Raw genomic sequence first — 24,260 nt, forward strand, 5'->3', positions numbered from 1 at the left:
CAGACAACAAAAGGTAGAAAAATTAATTTTATTTTCTGTTTTGTGATTATAACATGTCAGATTTGAAATGTGTATCCTGCCAGAGCTGGTGTTGGACTGCAAACGTGAGCTAGGATTTAACAGAAAGAGGAAAAGTCCTTTTTGTTTCTTTATTTTATTTACACCACAGCGCCAGTGTGGTTAGGAGAAGCCAAAGGGGGTGAAAAAGCTATAAAACCCACCAGGAGTTTTGAAAAAAATCACCCAACTGGGCAGGAAAATCGAATTGAAAAACCAATTCAATAGGGCTGAATCGAATCAAAATTTTTTTTTCCTGTATCTGGCAGCATTAGTTTGCGCTACTGTCTTAGACTTTAGGACCTGGGATTGGGGAGAGATGGCATCCTCAGTACTTTATAATGCAAGTGAAACGAGGATTTGGTCAGACTTTTGAAGGGTCTGCAGAAAAAAAATATTGTATAGGCCGGGGACATGAGACAGCAGGAAATGGGAACTTTTCTTCCTTCTATTTTTGTGAATGGAAAGGCTGAGGATGTCAGAGAGGTCAGTTAAAATATGTGCTTTATAAGAAAATATAATAATGTGTTTTATAAAGTTTATAGCATAGCTGGCCTACCCAGTGAGGTGTTCCTAGTGGTGATGGTGGCAGGGTGTCAATGTGTTGAGAGGAAGAGGTGGTCTGGGAAATTCTGCTGAGCAAACTCCGGGCCCATTTCCACCCCCCAGTTAGTCCACTCCACTCAACTGATTCACACACTGAGTGGGTCTTTGGGTGTTGTTTTGGGATCTCTTCCAGTGGTTTATCTCCTTCTGGTCCAAGGAAGGAAACTTTGTTATCCTTAGCATTGACCTACAGAATATGTTTGTAACAGCGCTGCTTGTGTGGCATTAGGCTATGTAGTGATCGAAAGAAAAAAACAGACCTTTGCACATTTTTGCACTATATGGTGGGTGTATGAGGAGATTCACATTTCCTGCACAGCTAAGTCCATGTGAAGTTACCTTGTGCTGTATTTGACATCTAGCAAGGTCTCTGTTTGAAAGGAAAGATCTAAACTTAAAAATGAAGTGGCCAGAAGTTATGGTAAAAGCAGATAGTGTAGCTGGTTTTAAGAAAGATTTGGACAAATTCCTGGAGGAAAAGTCCATAATCTGTTATTAAGACATGGGGGAAGTGTCTGCTTGCCCTGGATCGGTAGCATGGAATGTTGCTACTCTTTGGGTTTTGACCAGGTATTAGTGTCCTGGATTGGCTACCATGAGAATGGGCTACTGGGCATGATGGACCATTGGTCTGACCCAGTTAGGCTATTCTTATGTTATGTTCTCATCTGTAGGGGCCTTTGTTTTCACTTCTTATTTTAATGTATTTTTTTTCTGGGAACTTATCAGTGTTTTTTATAATGGGAACAAAAATGGAAGAGAATTAATGTGTGTGGAATGGGGGGTAACTAATTTCTTCAGCTAAATAATTCAATCCACTTCAAACAGACATAGGAGAACTTGTGCACCATTCACACACCCTCCAACCAAAAATGTCAAAAGAAAAAAACTGTTCGACAACCTCCTAGCCATTCGAGCTGCAACACTCGACCCCCAACTCTACAACCAATTGATATCAACCACAGACTGCAAAACCTTCAAAAAGAAATAAAAACCCTTCTATTCAAAAAACACATAAAACCGAACTAACACAATCAGAACTGTCCCAAGCATCACCTGCAACTACTCCATATGTACTTCTAATGTCATGACAATTTAGACATAATTTATGTTATGTTATGTTTGGAATAATGGTTACATATATGAGGTTCAATAAAAGAAAATTTTCACTGCCTGTTTCTATTCTGACCATTTATTCCATTTCATGGTTATCAACAAAAAAGAGAAAAGAGCAAGATAGAAAGAAAAATAAGAAAAATAAATTCAAAGATTAAGAGGGTTTTTGGAGACCAATGATTAAATGGATGTGAACAGCTTTTGCTGTAAGATATGATTTGAAGGATGTCTGAGGTCATTATCCCTTTTGTTCTGAATAAAAACTACAGCCAAGATGCATAAGTGAATAAGTTTATGGTTTACTGATATTAATATTGCAGGTGCCATTATTTAAAATTGAGATTTTGCGTAGCTCTACTCTGGATGTTATCGAGTGATTTGAATTTGTAGAGGTTTTTTTTCTGTGTGGCAATATTTCTGGCCTGCCCCAAACTTATTTCTCTCTGCTAGGCAGCAGCTGACTTAAAGCAGCAAAAAAACTGCATATCTGCTCATACCAGTTGGAAACTGCTGATTAGATACCTGATAAGAGTCCTCCTAAATGTTTGGTACTTAATTTGCTTATGACTTAATATTGCCTTGTCCAAATTCCACCCCCCCCCAAAAAAAAAAAAATAAATAACAGGACACAATTAAAGAATTAATTCTAGCACACTACTGTATACCTGAGAAAAAAGCAGTTAATATAAAGGAGAGACTGTCAAACTACATTGAAAAGCTTATGGTAACACCACAGAATGTCGACATAATTTCTGGATGACAGTTTCTGCCACGATACAGACATATAGTATTCAATTGATGGTATATATTTATCACACTGATTCCATATGAGTTCACAAACAGTACCAGTGATTAGAAACAAACACAACACAAAAATTCTAGCCTATGTTAACAGCATAAACACAGCTGTGGAATGGCCTGAATTGAATTTATGAGTCACAAAGATACACCTTTTTGTTTGCGGGACCTTGGAGGTGGAATAATTTGCCAGATGGTCTAGAGCAGGGGTGCCCACACTTTTTGGGCTTGTGAGCTACTTTTAAAATGACCAAGTCAAAATGATCTAACAACAATAAAATTAATAAAAACACAAAGCACACTGTACACAGAAAAAATGTTAATTATTTATATCCGGGGTTTTTTCAAAGAGGTCAAGGCAGATGACTTTATGCAATTTCACCTCAGTAACAACTAAATAAAAATAGACAAATATACCCCCTCCCTTTTCACTAAACCGCAATAGTGATTTTTAGCACAGGGAGCTGCGCTGCTCTCGATGCTCATAGGCTCCCTGCGCTAAAAAACGCTATGGCGGTTTAGTAAAAGGGGGCCATAGTGCAAAATATAGACAGCAGATATAAATTCTCAAAATGGATACATTTTGATCACTAAATTGAAAATAAAATCATTTTTACGACCTTTGTTGTCTGGCGATTTCATGAGTCTCTGGTTGCACTTTCTTCTGATTGTGCATCCAATATTTCTTTCCTTCTTTCAGTCTCCTGTATACTTCCTCTCCTGCAGACCTCATTCTCTCCCCCAACTTTTTCTTCCTCTCTCCCTGCCCCCTCCCCTTTCTTTCTTTCTCTCTCCATGCCCCCTTTTCTTTTTTTTTAAATTTTTTTATTGAGAATGGCAAACAGCCCAGACAAGCAAGTCTAACCAGCATAGTAACAGGAACAATATAGATTGTCTTTCTCTCTCCATGCCCCCCTTTCTTTCTTTCTGTTTCCCCTTTCTTTCTGGTTCCCTTCTTTCTTTCTGTCTCCCTGTCTGCCCCTTTTCTTTCTTTCTCTCTGCCCTTCCCCAAGCCACCGCCACCGAGTTCTGTTCTCCCTGCTTCCCAACGCTGTAAAGAGGACGCAGGAGTGCCAGGCCGAGCAGCCTTCCCTTCCCCACCCAATGTCAATTCTAATGTCGGAGAGGAAGTTCCGGGCCAACCAGGCAATGATTGGCTGGCCCGGAACTTCCTCTCCGACGTCAGAATTGACATCGGGTGGGGAAGGCTGCTCAGCCCGGCGCTTCTGCATCCTCTTTATGGCGTCAAGAAGCAAGTAGAATGTGAAGGCAGCGTGAGTCTATCTCAGAGCCCGGGATGGGCTCCACGATCGACTCGCGTTGCATTCGCAACCTACTGGTTGATCGTGATCAACCTTTTGGGCACCCCTGGTCTAGAGCTATTACAGACATTGCATTATTTGATAAGTATTTAAAAAGCTATTTTACTTAGTATACAGTCGACTCCGCTTAACTGTATGCCCTTCGGACCAGGTCTCCACGTGTGCTTAATAGGAGTGGGGGGAGGGGGAGGCTGTAGTTAAGTCGGCTCAGTTTAAATATGACGCGTGGGCTGCTGGAGCCTAAAGTACAGGAAAGCTATGCCCTACAGCTTGAGTGGAAGCGGAGTACTCACTTTCCCAGCTGTCCCAGCGCTTAAGCTGCTGTGTGAAGCCTAGCCATTCCCAGTCAGAATGTGATTGCATTTAACCGGAGTGAATGTAACGTGAAAGAATAGAGGTTGGACCTATGACATCAGTGCGCAAAAGCGGATTGTGTGCTTATCCGAATTGCAAATATCTGGAGTTTAGTCCATTGACTTTAATGTAATAAAAAAAGGGACCATGGTGATAGGCTGCGGATAACCGAGGCGTGCGCTTAACCGACATGCACTTAGGTGGAATCAACTGTATAGTGATGATGGCAAGGGGATGGTAAAAGGAATACTGGAAGCTGTTTTAATGTCTTTGAATTGTGGAGATTGTACATGATGCTCCCTGAGATGTAGATAGCACATTGGCTTTTTTTTTTTTTAATAATTATGTTGATTTTTATCTGTTTGATTTATGTAAGTGTTTATGGTCTGCAATGTATATATTTCTTGTAATCCGTCTTGATTTAAAATGGAATATAAATAAATAACCATAACCATAATGGTTTCTCCTTTATCTATCTATCTATCTATCTAGATATACAGTAGCATTTTTTTCTAGTGTGCTAAAATTAATCCTCCATAGACAGACATCTGTGGGCAGCAGTGGCTCTGGTCCAACTCCCCATAGGCACATACTCTTCTTTCTGTGTACACCTGAACAAACCAAGGCGAAAATCTGCCTTGGGAGCTACTGAATTACACCTCTGAGTGAGCATCTTCTAAACCAGTGTATCGCAAATTGTGTGCTGCGGCACACTAGTGTGCCTCCTGAGATTCAAAGTGTGCCGCGGCTGACTTGCTTACTCACTACGGCGCTAGCGCTGCATAGTGCTGCCTGATTTGCCGATTTGAATCGATTCATTGATTCAGTTTGGAAAATCGATTCGAAATGATTTGTTTTCTTAAAAAAAAAAAATAAAATCGGGCTCACCAATTCAGTGACCAACCCTCCTCCCCGTACCTTCGGGACTCCTAAAGCAGGAGCCGTAGTGCTCTGGCAGCGAACAACCTGTCCTAAGCGCTGCCTCTTGCTGGCTGTCTACTGCCACTGCTGCTCCTACTATAGGGGGTGAGTGGGGAGGGTCAGTCAGGAAGTGCTGCATAGGCGCCAGCGCTGGGTAACCTCGGCTCTATGGATTTAGGGAACCCCCCCGAAGGTAAGCATGTTTCCCCCTTATCTCTGGCATCCTCCTGCTTCCCCCTGGCCTCCCGGTCTCACCTTCAAAGCTAATTACGGCTGCCTGCAGAGGATAGCAGGTGCTGTAACGATCCTAGCAGGCTGCCGTCGGCCTCCACAGCACGTTCCCTCTGCCGCAGTCCCGCCCCACCCCTGACATGTAAACATTTCTTCAGATAAGTGGCACTTTTTTCATCTTATATAGCCATTTCAAAACCAATATTGTATTGTGGAAGCTGTGTTTGCTCCTTACAAATGTGATATGATTTAAATTCCTGTTTTGGTGTCAGCGAAGACATATCACTATTGTGGCGCCTCTGGAGAACTTATGAGCACATTAAAAATATTTTATAATGTAGCAACAGCATTTCTAAATGGTTTTTTAAAAATAGCTTGCTACAGTAACAATAAGGGTTTTTTTTTTTGGTATTTGTTCTATATTGAAATTTTACTCTCCCTTGAAATTGGATAGTAATTGTAATCCCCTGGTCTTTTTGGATAAAGATGGATGCAAGGCAGAAAGTGAAGAAGCAGAGGAAAAACAGTCAATGGATAAGGCGGCACTGGAAACATAGTTAAAAGCACTGAAAAATAAAGTCACTAGACAACAAAGATAAGGAAAATGATTTTATTTTCAATATAGTGATTGAAATGTGTCAGTTTTCAGAATTTATAGCTGCTGTGTATATTGTGTGTATATGAAAAATGAATGGAAAAAATTGCATTACAATTAGTAAAGGGGGTGGGATCTGGGGCAGAGCTTGGGTGGGCCTAGGGCGGAGCTTGGGTGTCTGTGGTTGGGGTATTCAGTTGATATTTTTTAGACTTAGGGGGTACTTAGCTTGAAGTAGTTGAGAAACTGCTATAGGCAATCAGCTGGCGCCAGCGCCTCGCCTCCTCTCTGGCCCTCTTCCCTGCTGGCACTCCCTCCTAGCATCTCAGGGCCTTTGCGCATGCGTGGACATCGCCGTGATGTCACGCATGTGCGTTATATCATCAGGGCGATGTTTGCACACTTCCAGGTGCCTCGAGCCTAAATCCTGCATTGAATTATCCCTTACATAAGAAAAGCCATACTGGTTCAGACCAATGATTCATCTATCCCAGTATCCCGCTTCTAACAGTGATAGAAACCCAAACAGTAGCAATATTCCCTGCTACTGATCTCAGGGCACAAAGTGGCTTCCCTCACGTTTATCTTCTAAGCACTAATATCTGCCTTATCATTCTCGCTGTAATTCCCCCACTTGAGCACTGTATATTGATGCACCTTCTTGTCTAGTTTGTCTTTCTTGACTAGATTGTAAGCTCTTTGAGAAGAGGCTCTCTCGTCTGTGTTTTGATGTACAGTGCCGAGTATGTCTAGTAGTGCTACAGAAATGATTAGTAGTAGTAATAATAAGGAAGTTCTTCTTCACCCAGAGAGTGGTAGAAATCTGGAACGCTCTTCCAGAGGCTGTCGTAGGGGAAAACACCCTCCAGGGATTCAAGACAAAGTTAGACAAGTTCCTGCTGAACCGGAACGTACGCAGGTAAGGCTAGACTCAGGGCGCTGGTCTTTGACCTAAGGGCCGCCGCGGGAGCAGACTGCTGGGCACGATGGACACTGGTCTGACCCAGTAGCGGCAATTCTAATGTTCTTAGTAATGTCCGTCTTAGTAGCAGAATATGGACTTTTCCTTCAGGAACTTATCCAAACCTTTTTTAAACCCAACTAAGTTAACCACAGTTACCATATCCTCTAGCAATGAGTTCCAGAGCTTTACTATTCTTTCAATCAAAAAAATTTCCCTATGGGCTGGATCCAAGATAGCATTTGTGTTGGATATCTGGGGGTGAGCTCCTTGTCAGCATCCTCTGATTTTCCTTCCTCTGTCAGTAGTGGCTGAATTTTCTCCTGAGGACGTAGGGCTGATTGAACTCTCGCTCCTGCTCGACTCCCCTGCTGTTTTCGTGACCTCAGCCGCTTGGAACACTTTTTCCTGCTGCCTAATGGTGAAGAGGAAGGGAGCTACGTGGCTGAATCCTCCGGCAGTGGCGAGCTCCAGAAACCTAATTCAGACAACAGTGGACGTGGGATTCACACATCATCAGAGAGGGATCTTACCGGCTTCGGGAGGAACACCAGTGTCTTTGGTGAACCTTAGCATGGATCGGGCTTCTCTTAGCCCGATTGAAATTCAGGCTCCTCTTCAGCCCAGGAGTGAAAATTATGTGGAAGTAGAGGCACTCCTGCAGACCTGGATAGAGGGACAGCCGGAGAACCCCGAGTTATTGGGAGGTGAGACTCCCACTGTAACCAATTTATTGGCACCATCCACAGAAGTTGGTAAGAACTTAATTTCTGCTCCTACTAGTCAACAACTTGGAGAGATAACTAAGCCTTTAGCAGTCAGTTTAGAGACCCTGTGGTAAGCCACTGCAACCATGGACTCCAACCTTAAAAAGGCGGTCTCTCAATGCTGCATTTGGATAGTGCTACTGTCAGCTATCAGGTAAAGGAACATGACCTTAGACTAAGAGAACAAGGTGAAAAAATACAGCAACATGATGACTAGATCAACTCACTTAAATCACTGGAATTGGAAACTATTAAAGAGTGATCCTTTATTTATAGGAAATTAAAATTTATGGAAAATAAAGAGAGGAGGAATAATTTGGGGGGTTTGAATTTTCCGGTTTCCAGTGATTTCTGGTCTGGAAATGATCCGGAAATACTTAAAAGAAGTTATTTTAATACCAGAAGAAAACTTACTGCCTAATGTCAGAGTGCAATATATTACCTTGGAGAAGAAACGGGAAAGCTCTACTCCTATGGACCCAATAGGACCAGAAGCAAGTGGATTGAACTTAACAAATTTCCTGGAAAGTTCCCTTGAAGTAATAACTGAAAGAACTACTCTTATTGTTTCATTTGCTTTAGAGTTTGACAGGGATTTGATTTTTTTGAATATATTTTCGGCATATGAATAATACTTTATTGGGCTCAACAATTCGTATATTTCCTGACATAGCTCATGAGACACAGAAGAGAAGAAAAGAGGCCAAGGAAGGGGAAGTAGTAACCATTGGATCAATAGCGACTCCTATAGTTTAGTGAACCGGCCGCCGGAAGTAATCTCTCTTACTTTTATTATGTCCTGATAAATGATTTATTGTATTTCTTTGTTGAATTTACTTAGGTCTTGGATCATTGTGGACAAAATAATGAATATTATTTTCCTTTTAATTTTTATTTGGATGGGGGTTACCATCCATGGTTTCTTATATTGTAATTATAATCCATATTCAAGTTGAAGTGCTTGTTTAAAATGTAAAATTTGAATAAAAAAAATTCCTTGTACATACTGATTTACCCTGTTTCAATCCAATGTATCTTAGATATCCTGTTCCAAAGCCAATGTATCTCAGATTCCTGGTCCCAAAGCTGGTATCTTATATCTTGTTCTAAACACATGTATCTTGTTGTAAACACCTGTTCTCCTGCTGTAAACTCTGCACTCTCTCTCGACACGACTCTCATTGTAAACCGCTTTGAACTTAGGGTATAGCGGTATATAAGAAATAAAATTATTATTATTATTTATTATTATTATTTATTTTAAAAGCATGTCCATGTAATTTCATTGAGTGTTCCCTAGTCTTTGTATTTTTTGAAAGCGTGAAAAATTGATTCACTTTTACCCTTTAACAACACTGAGAATTTTGTAGACCTCAATCATATCTTCCTTCAGCCATCTCTTTTCCAAGCTGAAAAGCCATAACCTCATTAGATTTTCCTGATAAGAGAGGAGTTCCATCACCTTAGTCATCTTGGAAGCCTTTCTTTGAACCTTTACTAATTTCGCTATACAATTTTTGAGATACGGTGACCAGAACTGAATGCAATACTCAAGGTGAGTGATACAGGGTCTGTAATATTTCTTGGTCTTACGCATTTATCATCCCTTTCCTAATAATTCCTAGCATCCTGTTTGCTTTTCTGGCCACTGCTGCACACTGGACAGAAAATTTTTGCTTGGGTCCTGATTCCAAAGGTGGACCCTACCGTCGGGTTCCTATGATTTGGATTATTCTTCCTGAAGTGCATCACCTTGGATTTGTCCACATTAAATTTCATCTGCCATTTGGATGCCCAGTCTTCCAATTTTCTTAAGGTCTTTCTGCAATTTTTCACAGTCCGCATGTGTTTTGACAACTTTGAATGGTTTTGTGTCATCTGCAAATTAAATTACCTTTCTTGTCATTCCAATTTCCAGAAAATTTATAAATATGTTAAATAGCACCAGTCCTAGTATAGAACACTGTGGCTTTCCACCATTTACTCCTCTCCCTTGAAAAAAAATGGCCATTTAACCCTACCTTCTGTTTTCTGTCCAATAACCAATTCCTAATCCACAATAGAACATTGCCTCCTACTTAGATGTCTTATATGATCTAGTGGTGAGAACAATTAACACCATGCTGGGAACAGTCTTCAAAATTCTCTCTCTGCCACTGACTCAAACCATGGACCTGGTTTTGTCAGTCACTTATTTATGCCTGAGCTCACTTTTGTGAAACTATGCAACAGTGCATATTTTCCCTTTTGGAAATTGTTTCTCTTGAGGAGGAAGGGATGCTTTCTAATTGGTTTTGGCCATACCATCACAGGTATGAACCTCACTCCTGTAAGGTGTTAAATATGCTCTCAGGTTATCTGTTATACAAGTGGCTGCATATATATTTTTTATTCACTAAGAAGTTAAAATGCATAATGTGATCTTTTTAGCCATTAAAGTTTTATTTATATTTTAACAGTTTTATTAATTATCATGATACAAATGAGCACTTAAATACTTTGAATAACATACCATTAGAAGCAGGTTTGCATCCTACCAGCTGAAGTAGAAAACATTATATACAACATTATGGGGGCTCATAATTGAAACGGAATCACGTCTAAAAACTGGCCTAAATCGGCACAAGTTGTCCAAATGTCGATAATCAAACTGGGTTTTAGATGTATCTCAAAACAACTTAGGCCTCTTCAGTGCTGCTGTACACCCAGAGCTAAAAGGGGCGTTTTAGGAGTGGTGAGGGTGGGATTTGGATGGGACGTGGGCCAACCTAGACTTAGTCGTTCTGCAAGTATAACCGAAAGTTTAACGAGGCTGCCTAGACGGAACTTATACGTAGCAACTTAGGTGACTGAAAACCAGGTCTAAGTTCCTAGAAGGTATCTAAAGTGACCAGATAACCACTAGAGACATGGTACAGACCCCCACACACTCCCCCAGTGATCACTGACCCCTCCCCCACCGCCATAAAAATAGTAATAAAAACTTTACATACCTGCCTCCAGAACATCAGCACCTGGCATAGGAAAGCCTAGTACAGCAGCACAGAGGTGGCTTAAGTAGTCTGGGGCTATTGGGGTTGTAGACAGGTGGGTCTAGTAGATTTTGGGGGTGTTTTTTGGGGGGGCCTCACCATGACCTATAAGGGAGTTGTGGTGAGATGCTTATATGGCACCCTTTTTGTGAAGTTCTCAGCAGTGCCCTGTAAGGTGCCCCACTACTGGGTTGCCATGTCTGGGTATCCAGTTCATCACTTTGCTGGCCTCTCTCACGTCCAAAAGGTCTTGTTCTAAGCGTTTTTGACTTGAACAAATTTTTGGACGGGAATGGGGCATAACGATAGACTTAGCGATCTGGCCGATCAAACTGCTGGACGTATAATTAGATGATTTTCAGGAAAAAAAAATATTTTGGATGTATTTTTCAGGAATGGACTTTAGACACTGCCGACTTTGAGCGACTAGCGACTTCGGCCCAAAATGGACTTAATGTTTCTTTTGATTATGCCCCTCCACATGCTTGCTCTTTTATTATTTCCACCCTCCCATGTTTCCTTACCCTCCACCCCCAACCTTCCCACCATCCCAGAGCACTGCATACAGATAAAATAAGATGAAATCCCATCAATAAAAATGTCCAGTACTAATGTGTCTAGAGAGAAGAAGAGGGGACTCTTACTCTCCGCCCTATCGCTGAATTAAAGTTTTATTTAAACAAAACTTAGAATTATAGTAAATAATCAACTATTATTAATTTCTCTCCTATATAATACACACACTTTTTGTTTACTAAAATTCCAAGGTTGTTTTTAAGAACATACAGTATGCATCCTACTGGGTCAGGACATTGGTTCAACAGTTTCCTGTATACTGTCACTAACAGTGGCCAACGCATGACACTGATTAGAAAGTAGCAGATAGTTTACATGTAACTTGCCTTTTAGAAAATCATGTGGCATTATCATATGACACAGTATTATTTGGCATGGAAATGAGGGCAAAGAAACAAATTTCCTCTAATAATAATAAATCATTGCTCATTTTAACAGGGGTTGCCATTCAACAGATCACGTACAACTGGATAAACTGGAATAGACTCAATTACTGTTTCTGGTGGAACTCTGTGCGCCACATATATATAATGGAAAGGACATTAGCTGTCCAAAAAGGAAATTACAGCAAATTTCAGGATGTGTGGAGGCCATTGATAGATTATTGCAAAGATTAAAAATATTCTTCCTTGATTATAATATATGACATATGAGGGAGGGTGGGGGGAGGAAAAATTTGATTATTAAAGAAATAGATCATTTTTATATATCTATATCTATATATAGATATACATAAAATGAGGGGGGTACAATATATATAGATATATATAAAATGAGGGGGGTACAATATTTTAGAATGATACAATCAAATGTAAGAATTCAAGTGTTTTTAAATGTTCAGTTGTTAAACATCATTTACTGTACTTGATTTTAAGATATGAAATGAATAAAGATTAAAAAACAACAACAACAAAAAAAAACTTGCCTAGAATGTTAGCTAAGTGGGATATAAAAGCTATTTAATAAATAATTGTGGTATGTATCAAAAGATGTGCATAGCTTACCTCTTGAACCATTAAAAAATATATTTCCTTCATTCTGCTCTTCATTCCTCATTATATATTTATGGTTTTCCTTATTAGTCTGAGGAAAAGTCCATATGATGTCAATTGCTCATGCAGGTAACAACTTATGACACAGCAATCATGATTTGTATCAGATCCGTATGACTGGTATGTCATAAGTTGTTACCTGCTTGAGCAATTGACATCATATGGACTTTTCACATATTTCATGTTTTTGTGCTGATATTTGAATTTTTATGTCAACAAATTTCTATCATTTTACAGTTGCTGTGACATTCAGAGACTTTTTGTTCCATCTTTTTGTTTTTGGATTCACCAATATTTATTGAACAACGGTCCTTCTCTTTTCACCTGAAAGTGATTCTAACTAGGCAGGATCCTAGGAACAGATAAGTCAAGCTTCAATATTTCAGATTTCCACTACTATGTTTTCTAATATTTGGATATGTAGAATGGTTTTGCTGTTGAGCACATCACTTATCAATTAACGGTACAATAGTTAAACATGTGCAAAAGCACTCTGAAAAATCCTACTTTTATTTCTAAATATTTTTCAACTCAGAGGATGTATTCAATTCAGAACAACTTCACACAGACAAGATTTTGGGAGCTCTGTTCAGTTACTGGTTTAAAAAGTTCAAAAACAAAAATCCTGGAAAAAAAAATTCTTAAAAATCTAAAAATATGTCCAAGATCTAAAACTGTTCCCTAAGACTGTGTAACGTCACGTGCTATGCTCTTAGTTTCCATGTCATTGGAAGACAGATTGCATTGCTCCATCACCTTCAGCCGAGAGCGATTTCTCCATCTATTATAAGTTAAAGGCTGTTTCAGCATGAAGCTGAAGAATCACAGCAGTGGTGAGGAGATCATCAACGTTAGGCCAATTATGTGGCTCAGAGAATTAGCCCCTATGCATCTGAACGTTTTCAGAATTTACAATTTGCAAGTCCTGAAAACAAGAGGTACTGCATCATTATGGCAGGAGCAACAAAGCGGCATGGTTTTTATCTAATGGACAAAAAAATAGATTGTTTTAATAGGAAAGAAGCATCTGTCATTGATTCTTACTTCATTCATGCTTTCCCTCCAACCCCATCCATCTTCACTGAGAAGCGATGACAGGGCACAATTCACTTTTCTCCCCCATCCTTTTCCTGGTATATCAATACACACGTTCCACCCCATAGGAAACAGCTTAATAGAATTTCCCTCTGTTCGTGCATCCCCTCCCCAGTCTCTCAACCCCCTATGGGGTGGCCAAGCACTAGAAGAATGACTTCATGGGCAGAAAGTGGTAAGGATAAAGTGATATGACAGATGTAACTCTGAAGATGTTATCTGAAGATGCCATATGAGCATTTAAAAAGCAAACTTCTCTTTTTGTAAGGAAAATGTAATGTATTATCAAACTTACAAAAGTAATTTAACAAATGATGTCTGAATAGTATTGCAACAGATTTTGCTACATTTCAAAATCCACGGTTCCAGCTGAACTAAATACTTGGGACATATACTACCTGTAACTAACATATACAGCTAAATACAACCAAAATATTGGCCAAGTTTTTCCTTTCCTTTTCCTCCTGACTGCAATAACTGCACATCTATCCCTGATTCCTATACTTTCAGTAGTGCCCCATCCTCATAAAACTGAAAGGTCAAAGGGTTAAGAGCTGCACAATGAAATACACTGGCTCAATTTCCCTTCTCAGCAGAGATGGTGGCTACCTACTAGCTAGAAAAATGCTTCCACCTTTTATTTACAGCTCAGAATTGGGGCAGAGTACAGCAACAATGTTGTACAACGAAAAGAAACGAGCTGGGATTTTAAAGTACAGTTGTTCAAATCAGGGCTATTTGTACGTTGAAATGGAACCTGGAGCAATAATTGAATTTTATTCTTGAATTTTACAGGCTCTGTATTTAACTGACAACCTGCTGTTACTGTAATTTCCTTGTAGCTGGGCCCTCAGTTTAGGAGAGAGATGATATATGAAAGACAGAGACCATACCACCCCCCCACCCCCAGGCAGCTCCTGCTTCCTGTTTATTTCTTTCAATTTCTTTCAATAATATTGCCTTTCAATTGTGTGGTTTTCATTAAAAATAAAAAGTAACCAAAAAGATTACATAAAACCAGAATACTAAGCTCTACAGTACAATATAAGCAGCTCAAAAGAGAGTAGGGTTATGAAAACTAAATTATGGAAACTATTGAAACTAAATTAGCATAGCCTGAGACAACTTAAAATTCAGCTTGTTGCTCTGTATGGACAGGAAAGAAACAGAAAAACAAATCACTCTCTGAGCTGTAATATCAAAAGACTACTACAACAAACGAGTTTTGAGGGTTGCTTTAATTTTTCTTTTCAGAGAGACTTAATCTCAGATCCAAAGGAACAGAATTCCATAATCTGGGAGTCATATAACTGAAGACTGAATGACACAAGGTGTCTAGTCATAATCTAGCAGCGTGTGAGGGGATCACCACAAAATGAATACAGGTGGACTGATAGGGAGTAAAACAGAGTGTAAAAACAATGGAACCCCTGCACAATAAGCTCGGTGAGCTAGTACCAAGATTTTATACTTAATTCTGGCTAACAATGGCAACCAGTGCTGTTCTCGCAACAAAGGAGAAACATGGTCTGATGATTTGGCTCCTTAAAGCAGTTGTATTGCTGCATTTTGAATTAGCTATAATCTCAGTCTACCTCCAAGCAAAGTGTTGCAGTATTCAGTCCTGTTGATTACCTATGCATGAATCAAAATCTTTAGGGCTTGATCATTAAAAAATTAACATCTTGCCCATATTTTCCTTGGTTAATTAAATATGAAACGTGTTATTTTTGCTATTTAAAGGGAAGGTGAGCTTGGAATCCCACATCAGTCCCAGGGAAGTAATACTATCCCTAACAGATACAGGCTGGCATTGAATTCCTGGAATACAAGGTGAAGAGGAGGAATGCAGTATCTACAGCAGGGGTGTCCAACCTTTTGCCTTCCCTGGGCCGCATTGGCCGAAAAAAATGTTTCTGGGGCCGCACAAACGCGCAAATGCTGCAGCAAGACAGAGGAGGGAGCCGGCAAGACGGTAAACACCTGGGGGCAGCAGAGAAAAACACTGCATCGCCCTCGACCGGAGCCACACAAAATACTTCACGGGGCCGCAGGTTGGACACCCCTGATCTAGAGAGTCTTAACCTTTTTTTAGATTCAAAAACAGTTTTCTATCCACTCTGTGATTCTGTTTAATTTTCCCATTAATTTCTGCTGAAATTTCTTCCAGAAATCAGCTGAATACCATCTGCTTGAGCACTAATCCCCCATTTCTTGAAGCAATGATGCCAGTGGAGAGAGAAAAATATATGCTAATACAGATCCCTGTGTGTGGTACTCTGAAGCTCAAAGGCGAAAGAGATGAGACATTACTGTTTACTGTGACAAATTTGAAACTTCCCTAAAAAGACCTATTTCCTCAAGCCTGGCACAGCATGACTGATAGCATCAAATGCTACTGTTAGATTAAGCTGAATTACAAGAATATTCCCTGATTTCATCTAACATTTTGAATAGTGAAGTCTCAGTACTGTGGCCTGTTCTAAATCTTGATTGGTGTGGATGGAAAGCATTCATTGATTCCCAAAACTAAACTATTTGATTTGCTACTGGTTTTTTCTAGCAATTTTGTTATGAGCTGAAGATCTGAAACAGATCATTTTTATCTAGTTGGGTTTTCCATTAATAGTAGGTGAATCATGAACCCATTTCCAATCCTTTGGCACAAGGCGGCCTTCCAGGTTTGAGTTTATAATTTTCTAAAAAAAACTGGACCAAAGTACAACCAATGGTCTTTTATTATTGTGGAAGGATTTTATCTGCTAAAGTGGAGGCACGATGCACTGAAGAGAGTCATTTTCCTAGCCAGAAACAGAAAATAAATTCAAAAATATTATCACTTCTAGTAGGGTCAGGAAGAGGAAGTGAAATAATGAGCTATGGATACTGGTTGGTTATGAAGAAATAGTACGAAATCTATCAAGAATTTTCCAAAACATTCCAGAGAAAGTTCTACAGACATCATGGAAGAGTTCACCTCGGGAGAAAGTTTACCTAGTAACTGATATATTTGTTTAGAGAAATTCATTTCCAAATTTAGGGGACCCCCCCCCCAAGGTCAGCATGTTTCCCCCTTATCTCTAGCGTCCTCCAGCTTCTCCCCTGATCTTTTGTCTCACCTTCAAAGCTAATTACGGCAGCCTGTAGAGGATCGCCGATGCTGTAGCGATCCTAGCAGGCTGCCATCGGCCTCCACAGCACGTTCCCTCTACCTCATTTTTCTAATGAGGCTCTAATGACTGGTGGGGGCCTAATAAAAAAATAAAAGTGCAAAGGCAAATTCCTTTCCACTCAAAAAATCAGAGCCTCAGTAGACTTAAAAACATGTATTTTAGTCTCCTCATGATTAAAAGTTGTGCATACAAAGCTTTCCATATCACCCTCTCATTTCCCTTGCCAGTTACAATATAAAACCAAATAAGCAGAAGGACATGCCTGATTTACAAAAGAAGATTCCCTATCCAACAATAACATCTCCAACTGTCAGAATTTTAATGAATTTACATTATCAGGCAGCTTTTGTCTGAAATAATCTACCTTTGCAAACTAGCCAAATTAAATCTTACGCAGTTAAGTTCAGATGATAGTTAAAAGATGGCTCAGCTCTTAAGACTCTTAATCAATCAAGATTTTTTTGTAACTTCTCGGATAGAGAGGTTCTCTTAATTTCATAAGCTCCGTTGAATCAAGAGAAAACTGCGGAATAGAAGTACTAATTACAGAATAGAATACCTAGAGTAAAAGCTAGAAGGATGCTAGGGTGCATAGGAAGAGGTGTGGCCAGTAGGAAAAAGGAGGTATCGATGCCCCTGTATAAGACTCTGATGGGACCTCATTTAGAAAATTGTGTACAATTCTGGAGACCACATTTTCAAAAAGATATAAAAAGGACTGATTCAGTCCAGAAGAAGACTACTAAAATGGTGCGTGGTCTTCATCATAAGGTATATAGGGACAGACAAAGATCTCAATATGTATACTTTAGAGGAAAGGCGGGAGAGGGGAGATATGATAAGAGATGTTTAAATACCTATGTGGTGTAAATGTCCATGAATCTAGTCTCTTTTATTTGAAAGAAAGCTCTGGAATGAGGGCATAGGATGAAGTTAAGAGATGATAGGCTCAGGATTAATCTAAGGAAATACTTTTATACAGAAAGGGTGGTAGATGCATGGAACAGTCTCCCGGAAGAAGTGGTGGGGATAGAGACTGTGTTTGAATTCAAGAAGGCATGGGATAGGCATGTGGGATCTCTCAGAGAGAGAAAGAGATAATGGTTACTGTGGATGGACAGATTAGATTGGCCATTTGTCCTTTATCAGCCATCATGTTTCTAAGAAGCAGTTACAGGTACACCTTTAAGCTTTTTGTAGTGTGCTGCTATGAGGTTCACCCAGCCACAAAACCTGGTACGGCTGCACCTTTGTCAACTGCCTGAAGACAAGCCTTCTTAAAATATTACTTTATATTCTTTTTTATATCTGTAAAGATTGTTGAGTTGACAATACTAAAATTTCAAGTCCACAGTTTATCTACCCACAAGGTGCAATGCAGGCTGTGACAGTAAATGTTTAATTTAATTAACAAATCAAAGTTTTAATCTTGCTTTTAAGGTCTCCCCGCTAAGAGATGGGGGTTCCAAATGGATTACTGTATATATCTTTTGGTCTCTTTGCTAAGACTTCCAGTAAAAGATGACAACAGTGAAAGCATAGTAATTGTAGTGATATGACAGAGTGTTCATAAAGAATTAGCCTCGGATCCATTTATTTCAGTGAGGTCATAGCACAGCGTCCAGGTGACAATGACCTGCTGTGGATATGAAATGAAGTGGCAGAGAAGTGCCCTTTATTCCTGCAGCAGCCTACTCAGCACTCTAGAACATCAGCATAAGAAATCAAAAGAACACGCGTTAGATAATCCTTAGCAGTTATTCAAGTCTCAGGATATCATGACTGATGTGAACACATTTATTTGGTGAACTCTCCTTTTTCCCTCCACTTCTGAAAATATGAGATTATGAAATGGGATATGAAAAAAGTATTCATTCAAACTGTTATGTCACTGCTTTACATCCATCTTTTCTAGCATTCCGTTCCAATTGTACTAGAAAAAATTTTAACAGCAAAAACATGTACTATTCTCCTGTGTGTAAGTGTGATGCTGTACAGGATCTGTCTTAAGCTTACTCCACTGAACCCTTTAAAACCCATGAAACAAAGTACATGAAGTATGTTCTATTTATACCTGCAGTTTATTAAGTGACATGTGACTCATTTATTTAAGATCTGCACTGCATCTCATGAACAAATGAAACCCAAAGCTAAAGCCAGTTTTAGAAGCAATAAATTAAATGCATTTAAGTTTTTTTTTCAACGACATTAATGCAAAGACAAGTGGCATTACATAGCAATGGCAGGTAACCTATACTTAACCTTTCAGGACCTGCACAAAAAATGGCATTGCCATCTGACATTTCAGCATCAAATCCATTCCAGTAATATAGACTCAAAGACAAACCCCACTTAAATATGTATAAACTTGATGAAAAAGTTGTACCAAACTGAATGAATTATATCCTAATCTAAAGAGTAAGCAGAAAACAAAAAATTGCTTTGTAGGCTCAGTTCTCCATGGCCTTGGTGCACAATGAAGTTAAGCAAAAAGAACAGGAACAAGGATATAGGACATATTTTGGTGATTTTTACATAGTTGTCAACTGGGATTTCAGTAACTAGCAAGTGACACCATTAAAAGGGTATTAAGAGAAGATGCTGATTTATGATGAGGTAATGCTTATACCATGGCCTCTATTAGTAATTTAGATATAAAATAGCTTGGGGAGGGGTCTTTTATAACCATTCTCAGTTAACTTTAGCTGGAAACTTTCTGTAAAACATTGCAAGCAACCTCCTTTCATTAACACTCAGAATGCAGATCTCCTCATCCTCCCAAAATTGAGGAATTTTCTTCAAACAAAAGTACTGCTAAGCAGGCGGTCTCTGCATGGCTGCCTTCTCTATTAGCAACACCTGCTTACTGTCAGATTATAGGGCTGCAAAGGTCTCTTTTGCCATGTCAGCAGAAGCCAAACTTAGAGCACAATGCCCAATGCCAAGGGGTCACTTGAATCCCCACCACCACTCCCCAAAGCTCTTCATCGTATGAAATACAACGTAAAGAACGCAAAAGAATATAGGTTTCTGGCATAAGTTATCTACACCAACTTTCCCTCTTCTCTCCCTGTCCCTCAGCACTCCCTCCCCCCACACTCTTTCCTTAAGACCTGATGGTCTTCTGTCTCACATCTTAAAAGAGAAACATAAAACAAAAACACAAAGACTTACTTGTCTCAAGTTGATGAAGGCCAACTGCAGCGTGTCCTCTTGGAACCCAGGCACTGGCCCAGATCTGGCAAACCCTGTGGGAAAGAAAAAAGGATGAAAAGCGCTTTTAACTAACCATGGACAGGGAGATTGGCAGACAGATGACAGGGAGGACAAGAGAGGCTGGGGGAGAGGAGGTCCACACTTCTAAGGAGTCATGTCTCCCTTCCTTCAGTTTCTTTGTCCACCCTTCAAAATTCGTGTCGTCAAAACACCATTAATTCCACCATCCTGACAGCAAGGAAACTGTACTATTTTGACCTGAAATTTATTCCCATGGGCCGCACTGGGCTTCAGAGTATTTGTTTTGTGAACGGACAAACAACTTTGCTGAAGAAGAAAGGGGGGGGGGAATTCCCTCTCAACCCCCCCCCCTACACACACACACACATACACACTTTTCACACAATAAAATCTTCAGCTGTGAAACTCCTTTCAGTTCCAAAAGCTATTTATATTTCAGGTCATTTGAAGGAATTTTCTAATTTCATGCCTGTCACATTGTTTCACTAGCATTTATCAAAAAATATTATTCCCCACTGCGTTGTGAGTTATACTCAAAAAGAATATTTGATTATGTACTGAGGGTACATTATTTGCAAGTTTCTTACAACACTGGAGGGAAGAATTTTGTCCTCATGATATGCCTGTTAGGATTTCCTAATGTTCTGAAAGCTGGATGACCATAAAACATCACAGTAGCACTGTCTTATGAGATGGAAAACTTCACAGTTATACTGGATTTTCTTGTGGCTTGATAAACCACCAGAATAATACACTTCACTATGCCTCAACTTGCCACATCCTTTTGAAAAGTAGAAATAACTCTGATAGATCATAGGGGCACTAAATGCACAGTTACAGTGTTTTTTTTTAAAGTATATTTCAGCTTCTCTTTGGATGTAGTTTTTCCTATCTTTGTTGAGGTTTATTATCAAAAGACAGTGATTTCGTAGGGCTTCAGAACATGTGGTTACACAGCCTAGAACTGCTTCTCTTGCAGGCAATAATAATGTGGGGCATGCAAGAAAATACCAAATTGATGACATAATCAAACTAAAGCCACTTTCTAGCTTCAAGACTTGCCAACACAATTTTATATTTAATCTGAGCAAAAGAAGCTGTATGATGGTGAACTCACTGGAAAGGATTAAGCCTCACTTTAGTGGGACTTTATGTTGCACTCCCCCCTATATATTGTAGCTCACTTTGAAATTCTAAATATGGTGTGACATTGGATGCTTACAGATGGAAGCAATAGATTGAATTATTCGTTATCACTTTATGATGTCATGTTACTGTTAATAAAGGGCAGATGAAATCACTGATGTTACATCACAAAACAAAACCAAAGTCAAGAAAAACAACAAAATTTGTCTTTTCTATAATAGTTATGTTTCTGTACGTCATGTCAAGTATTAAGTCCCCCGAGTCATCTGTATTTGTTAATTTTAAGTATTCTACATATATTTTATATTGTATACCGCCTAGAATTTTAAAGAAATTTAGAAACTTGGAAACTCATGACCAATATTTTATTGAAAGGAAATGAGGGACTATTTTATCTATAGACTTGTGACACAACTTCTAGCAAATATCAGCATATATTTAACCAATCACTTCTAACATTGAAATAATTTGCTTTGTGTAGGGCAGTGGAATAAACCCAAACAATATTAGGAATTATTAGAAAAGAATAATAAAATAAAAAAATTTAATAATGTCTCTATATTGCTCCATGGTGAGACCTTGAGTATTGTGTGTGATTCTAATCTCCGCATCTTAAAAAATATATAGTGGGACCAGAGATCGGCAACCAAAATGATTAAGAGGATGGAAAAATTAATGTGAGAAAAGATTAACGAGGTTAGGGCACTTCAGCTTGAAGAAGGCATGGATGAGAGAAGACATAATTTTATTTATTAGGACTTATTTACTGCCTTTTTATAGAGCTCTTTAAAATGAAGTGCAATAGGTAAACATGAAATCAATTGTTTAGTCTAGTCCAGATGTAGGCAATTCCGGGTCCTTGAGAGCCGGAGCCAGGTCAGGTTTTCAGGATATCCACAATAAATATGCATGAAATAGATTTGCATCTCAAGGAGGCAGTGCATGCAAATCCATCTCATACATATTCATTGTGGATATCCTGAAAACCTGACCTGGCTGTGGCTCTCGAGGACTGGAATTGCATACCCCTGGTATAGTCTACTCTAATCTTTGGTTTATATATCGGGTCATCTCATAGTAGAGCTTGACTCGGTTCACAAATAATTAAAATCAGGTAACATATAAAATGTGAACATGAGAAAATGGTGTTAAAACACTATTAGTTCGTCAATTCAGAAGATAAGTCATTAAGATATTGTGAAAACAATAATGTTTTTAAAACTTTAAGGAATTGTTGTAGATGACCTATCAATTTAACAGAGTCAGGGAGTTTATTCCAAGTTTCTACCAGTTTAAACACAAGAGACTGGCTAAGCTTCCCAACAGATTTAATTCCCTTAAGAATAAAGGCTAGGGAAAACGCCATGAAGTTACACAGTAGTACATATAGAATAAATAGTAGAAAATATTTTTCACAAAAAGAGATTAAGTTCTTGATATCTTTTCCAGTAGATAAAGATGGTATGCTGAACCATAGTATCATCCATCTGACATCTTCTGCAGTATGCTTTTGAGCACAATCGCAGCTTTTCAACTCCTCCTCCTCCTCCTCCTCCACCAGTCTCTGCTGTTCCCTTCAGTTTGTACCAAAGCTGGCGACAGCCCTACAGAAGAAGAAAGGAGAAGAAGGGATAAGGAGAATTTCCCAAAACCAGGTATATGATCTGCTTAGATAAAGTTAAAATAATCACTGAAGAAACAATAATGTATTTAAAATATTAACAAGCCTCTGAGAGCAACAATGAATCCAAGAAAATGAGCAAGAAACAAACAGCCTGAAAATTTATGGAGCTCAACCATTCCGCCCTTGAAATCCTATATATAGTGTCTTCCTAATCCAATATTCTGACTGACAGTGAAATCTTAGCTATGGAGCTGATCATTAAGTTTAAGTTAGAAAGCAGGCGCATCAAATAAATTGCCGGGTAATTTTTTTTTTTTTTTGGTGGGGGGGGGGGGGGGGTCAGCATACCATCTACTGGAAAAAGATATTATTAAGGTAAGAACCTAATCTCTTTTTTTCAGTGCAATAGGGATGGTATGCTGAACCACAGAGATGTATCTAAGCAGTCACCAAACTCTAAGAGTGGGATAGATGAGCCTGCTTGTAGTACTGAGTATCCAAAAGCAGCATCCTCCTGTGCTGTTATGTCCATCCTGTAGAATTTGGTGAAGAAATGAAGGGAGGACCAGGTTGCTGATCTACAAATCTCGAGTGAAATTGCTTCCGCCCAATAGGAGGGCGTTCCTCTTGTCAAATGCGCCTTCAATGAGATAGGTGGCAGTTTGCCAAAACCAGTGTATGCAGAGGATATTGCCGTAAGAATCCATCTAGAGTTGGTGGCCTTGGAAGCCTTGTCTCGCCTAATTGATTAACATGAAAAGATGATCTGAGAGATAAAATTCATTAGTCACCTCCATGTTACACAATAGGACTCTCCTGACATCCAAAACCTTTACGGCCTTGTCTTTCTTCTTGGATCCTGTAAGATGAAATGCTGGCAATCTAACCTCTTGGTTGATATGAAACAACAAAACAACCTTTGGTAAGAAAGAGGGAACTGTATGCAAGGTCACTTCTGCTTCCATGATCCTGAGGAACGGCTCTCTGCATGTCAGTGCCTGTAATTCTGAGATTCTCCTTGCAGATGTAATTGCCACCAAGAAGTCTTCTTTGACTGATAGATCCATGAGGGAGGCTTCCTGTAAGAGCTCATTCAGAGCCCTACTGAGCCATTCTAAGACTATATTAAGATTCCAGGATGGAAACAAGTCTCAAATTTGCGTCTGTAGTCAAGAACCTATGTCCAGATGGGTCGCTAGTGAAGCTCTATTCTCTCGGCCTTGGAAGCATGAGAGCTCTGCTACTTGATCTTTAAAGGACGCCATTGCCAATCCCTTGTCAAGGACCTCTTGGAGGAATGCCAATACCAATAAGATTTCTCTGCAGCAACAGTGCTGAAATATCTCCCATGCTTTAGCAAATGCTAAAATCGTCACTGGCTTTCTGGCTCTAACGTGAGTAGCAATGACTTCTCTGAATATTCTTTCTGGACTAGCGCTGCACGCTCAAAAACCATGCCTTAAGACCAAAGTGTCCTGGATCTTCTAAGACAGTGTTTTTCAACCTTTTTACACCTATGGACCGGCAGAAATAAAAGAATTATTCTGTGGACCGGCATCAGTCCGTGGACTGGTGGTTGAAGAACACTGGGCTAAGT

General features: G+C 39.4%; 1 protein-coding gene across 9 annotated transcripts in view; it reads right to left on the bottom strand.

Moving 5' to 3' along the window:
- Window positions 1-24,260, bottom strand: part of EXOC6B (exocyst complex component 6B) — a 920,925-nt gene that overhangs the window by 199,753 nt on the left and 696,912 nt on the right. For 8 of the 9 annotated variants that reach the window (XR_004540231.1, XM_033953524.1, XM_033953543.1 and 5 more), the window contains one exon: window positions 19,831-19,904. Coding sequence is in view for 8 of the 9 variants with exons in the window: in XM_033953524.1 (XP_033809415.1) it covers window positions 19,831-19,904 (74 nt within the window). In the remaining variant the exon portion in view is untranslated. Of the gene's footprint in view, window positions 1-17,775; window positions 18,360-19,830; window positions 19,905-24,260 lie in introns of those variants that run through there. The other variant, XM_033953521.1, reaches the window with a different exon arrangement.

The sequence above is a fragment of the Geotrypetes seraphini genome, chromosome 1 (genome assembly GCF_902459505.1).
Source record: "Geotrypetes seraphini chromosome 1, aGeoSer1.1, whole genome shotgun sequence".
Lineage (NCBI taxonomy): Eukaryota > Metazoa > Chordata > Amphibia > Gymnophiona > Dermophiidae > Geotrypetes > Geotrypetes seraphini.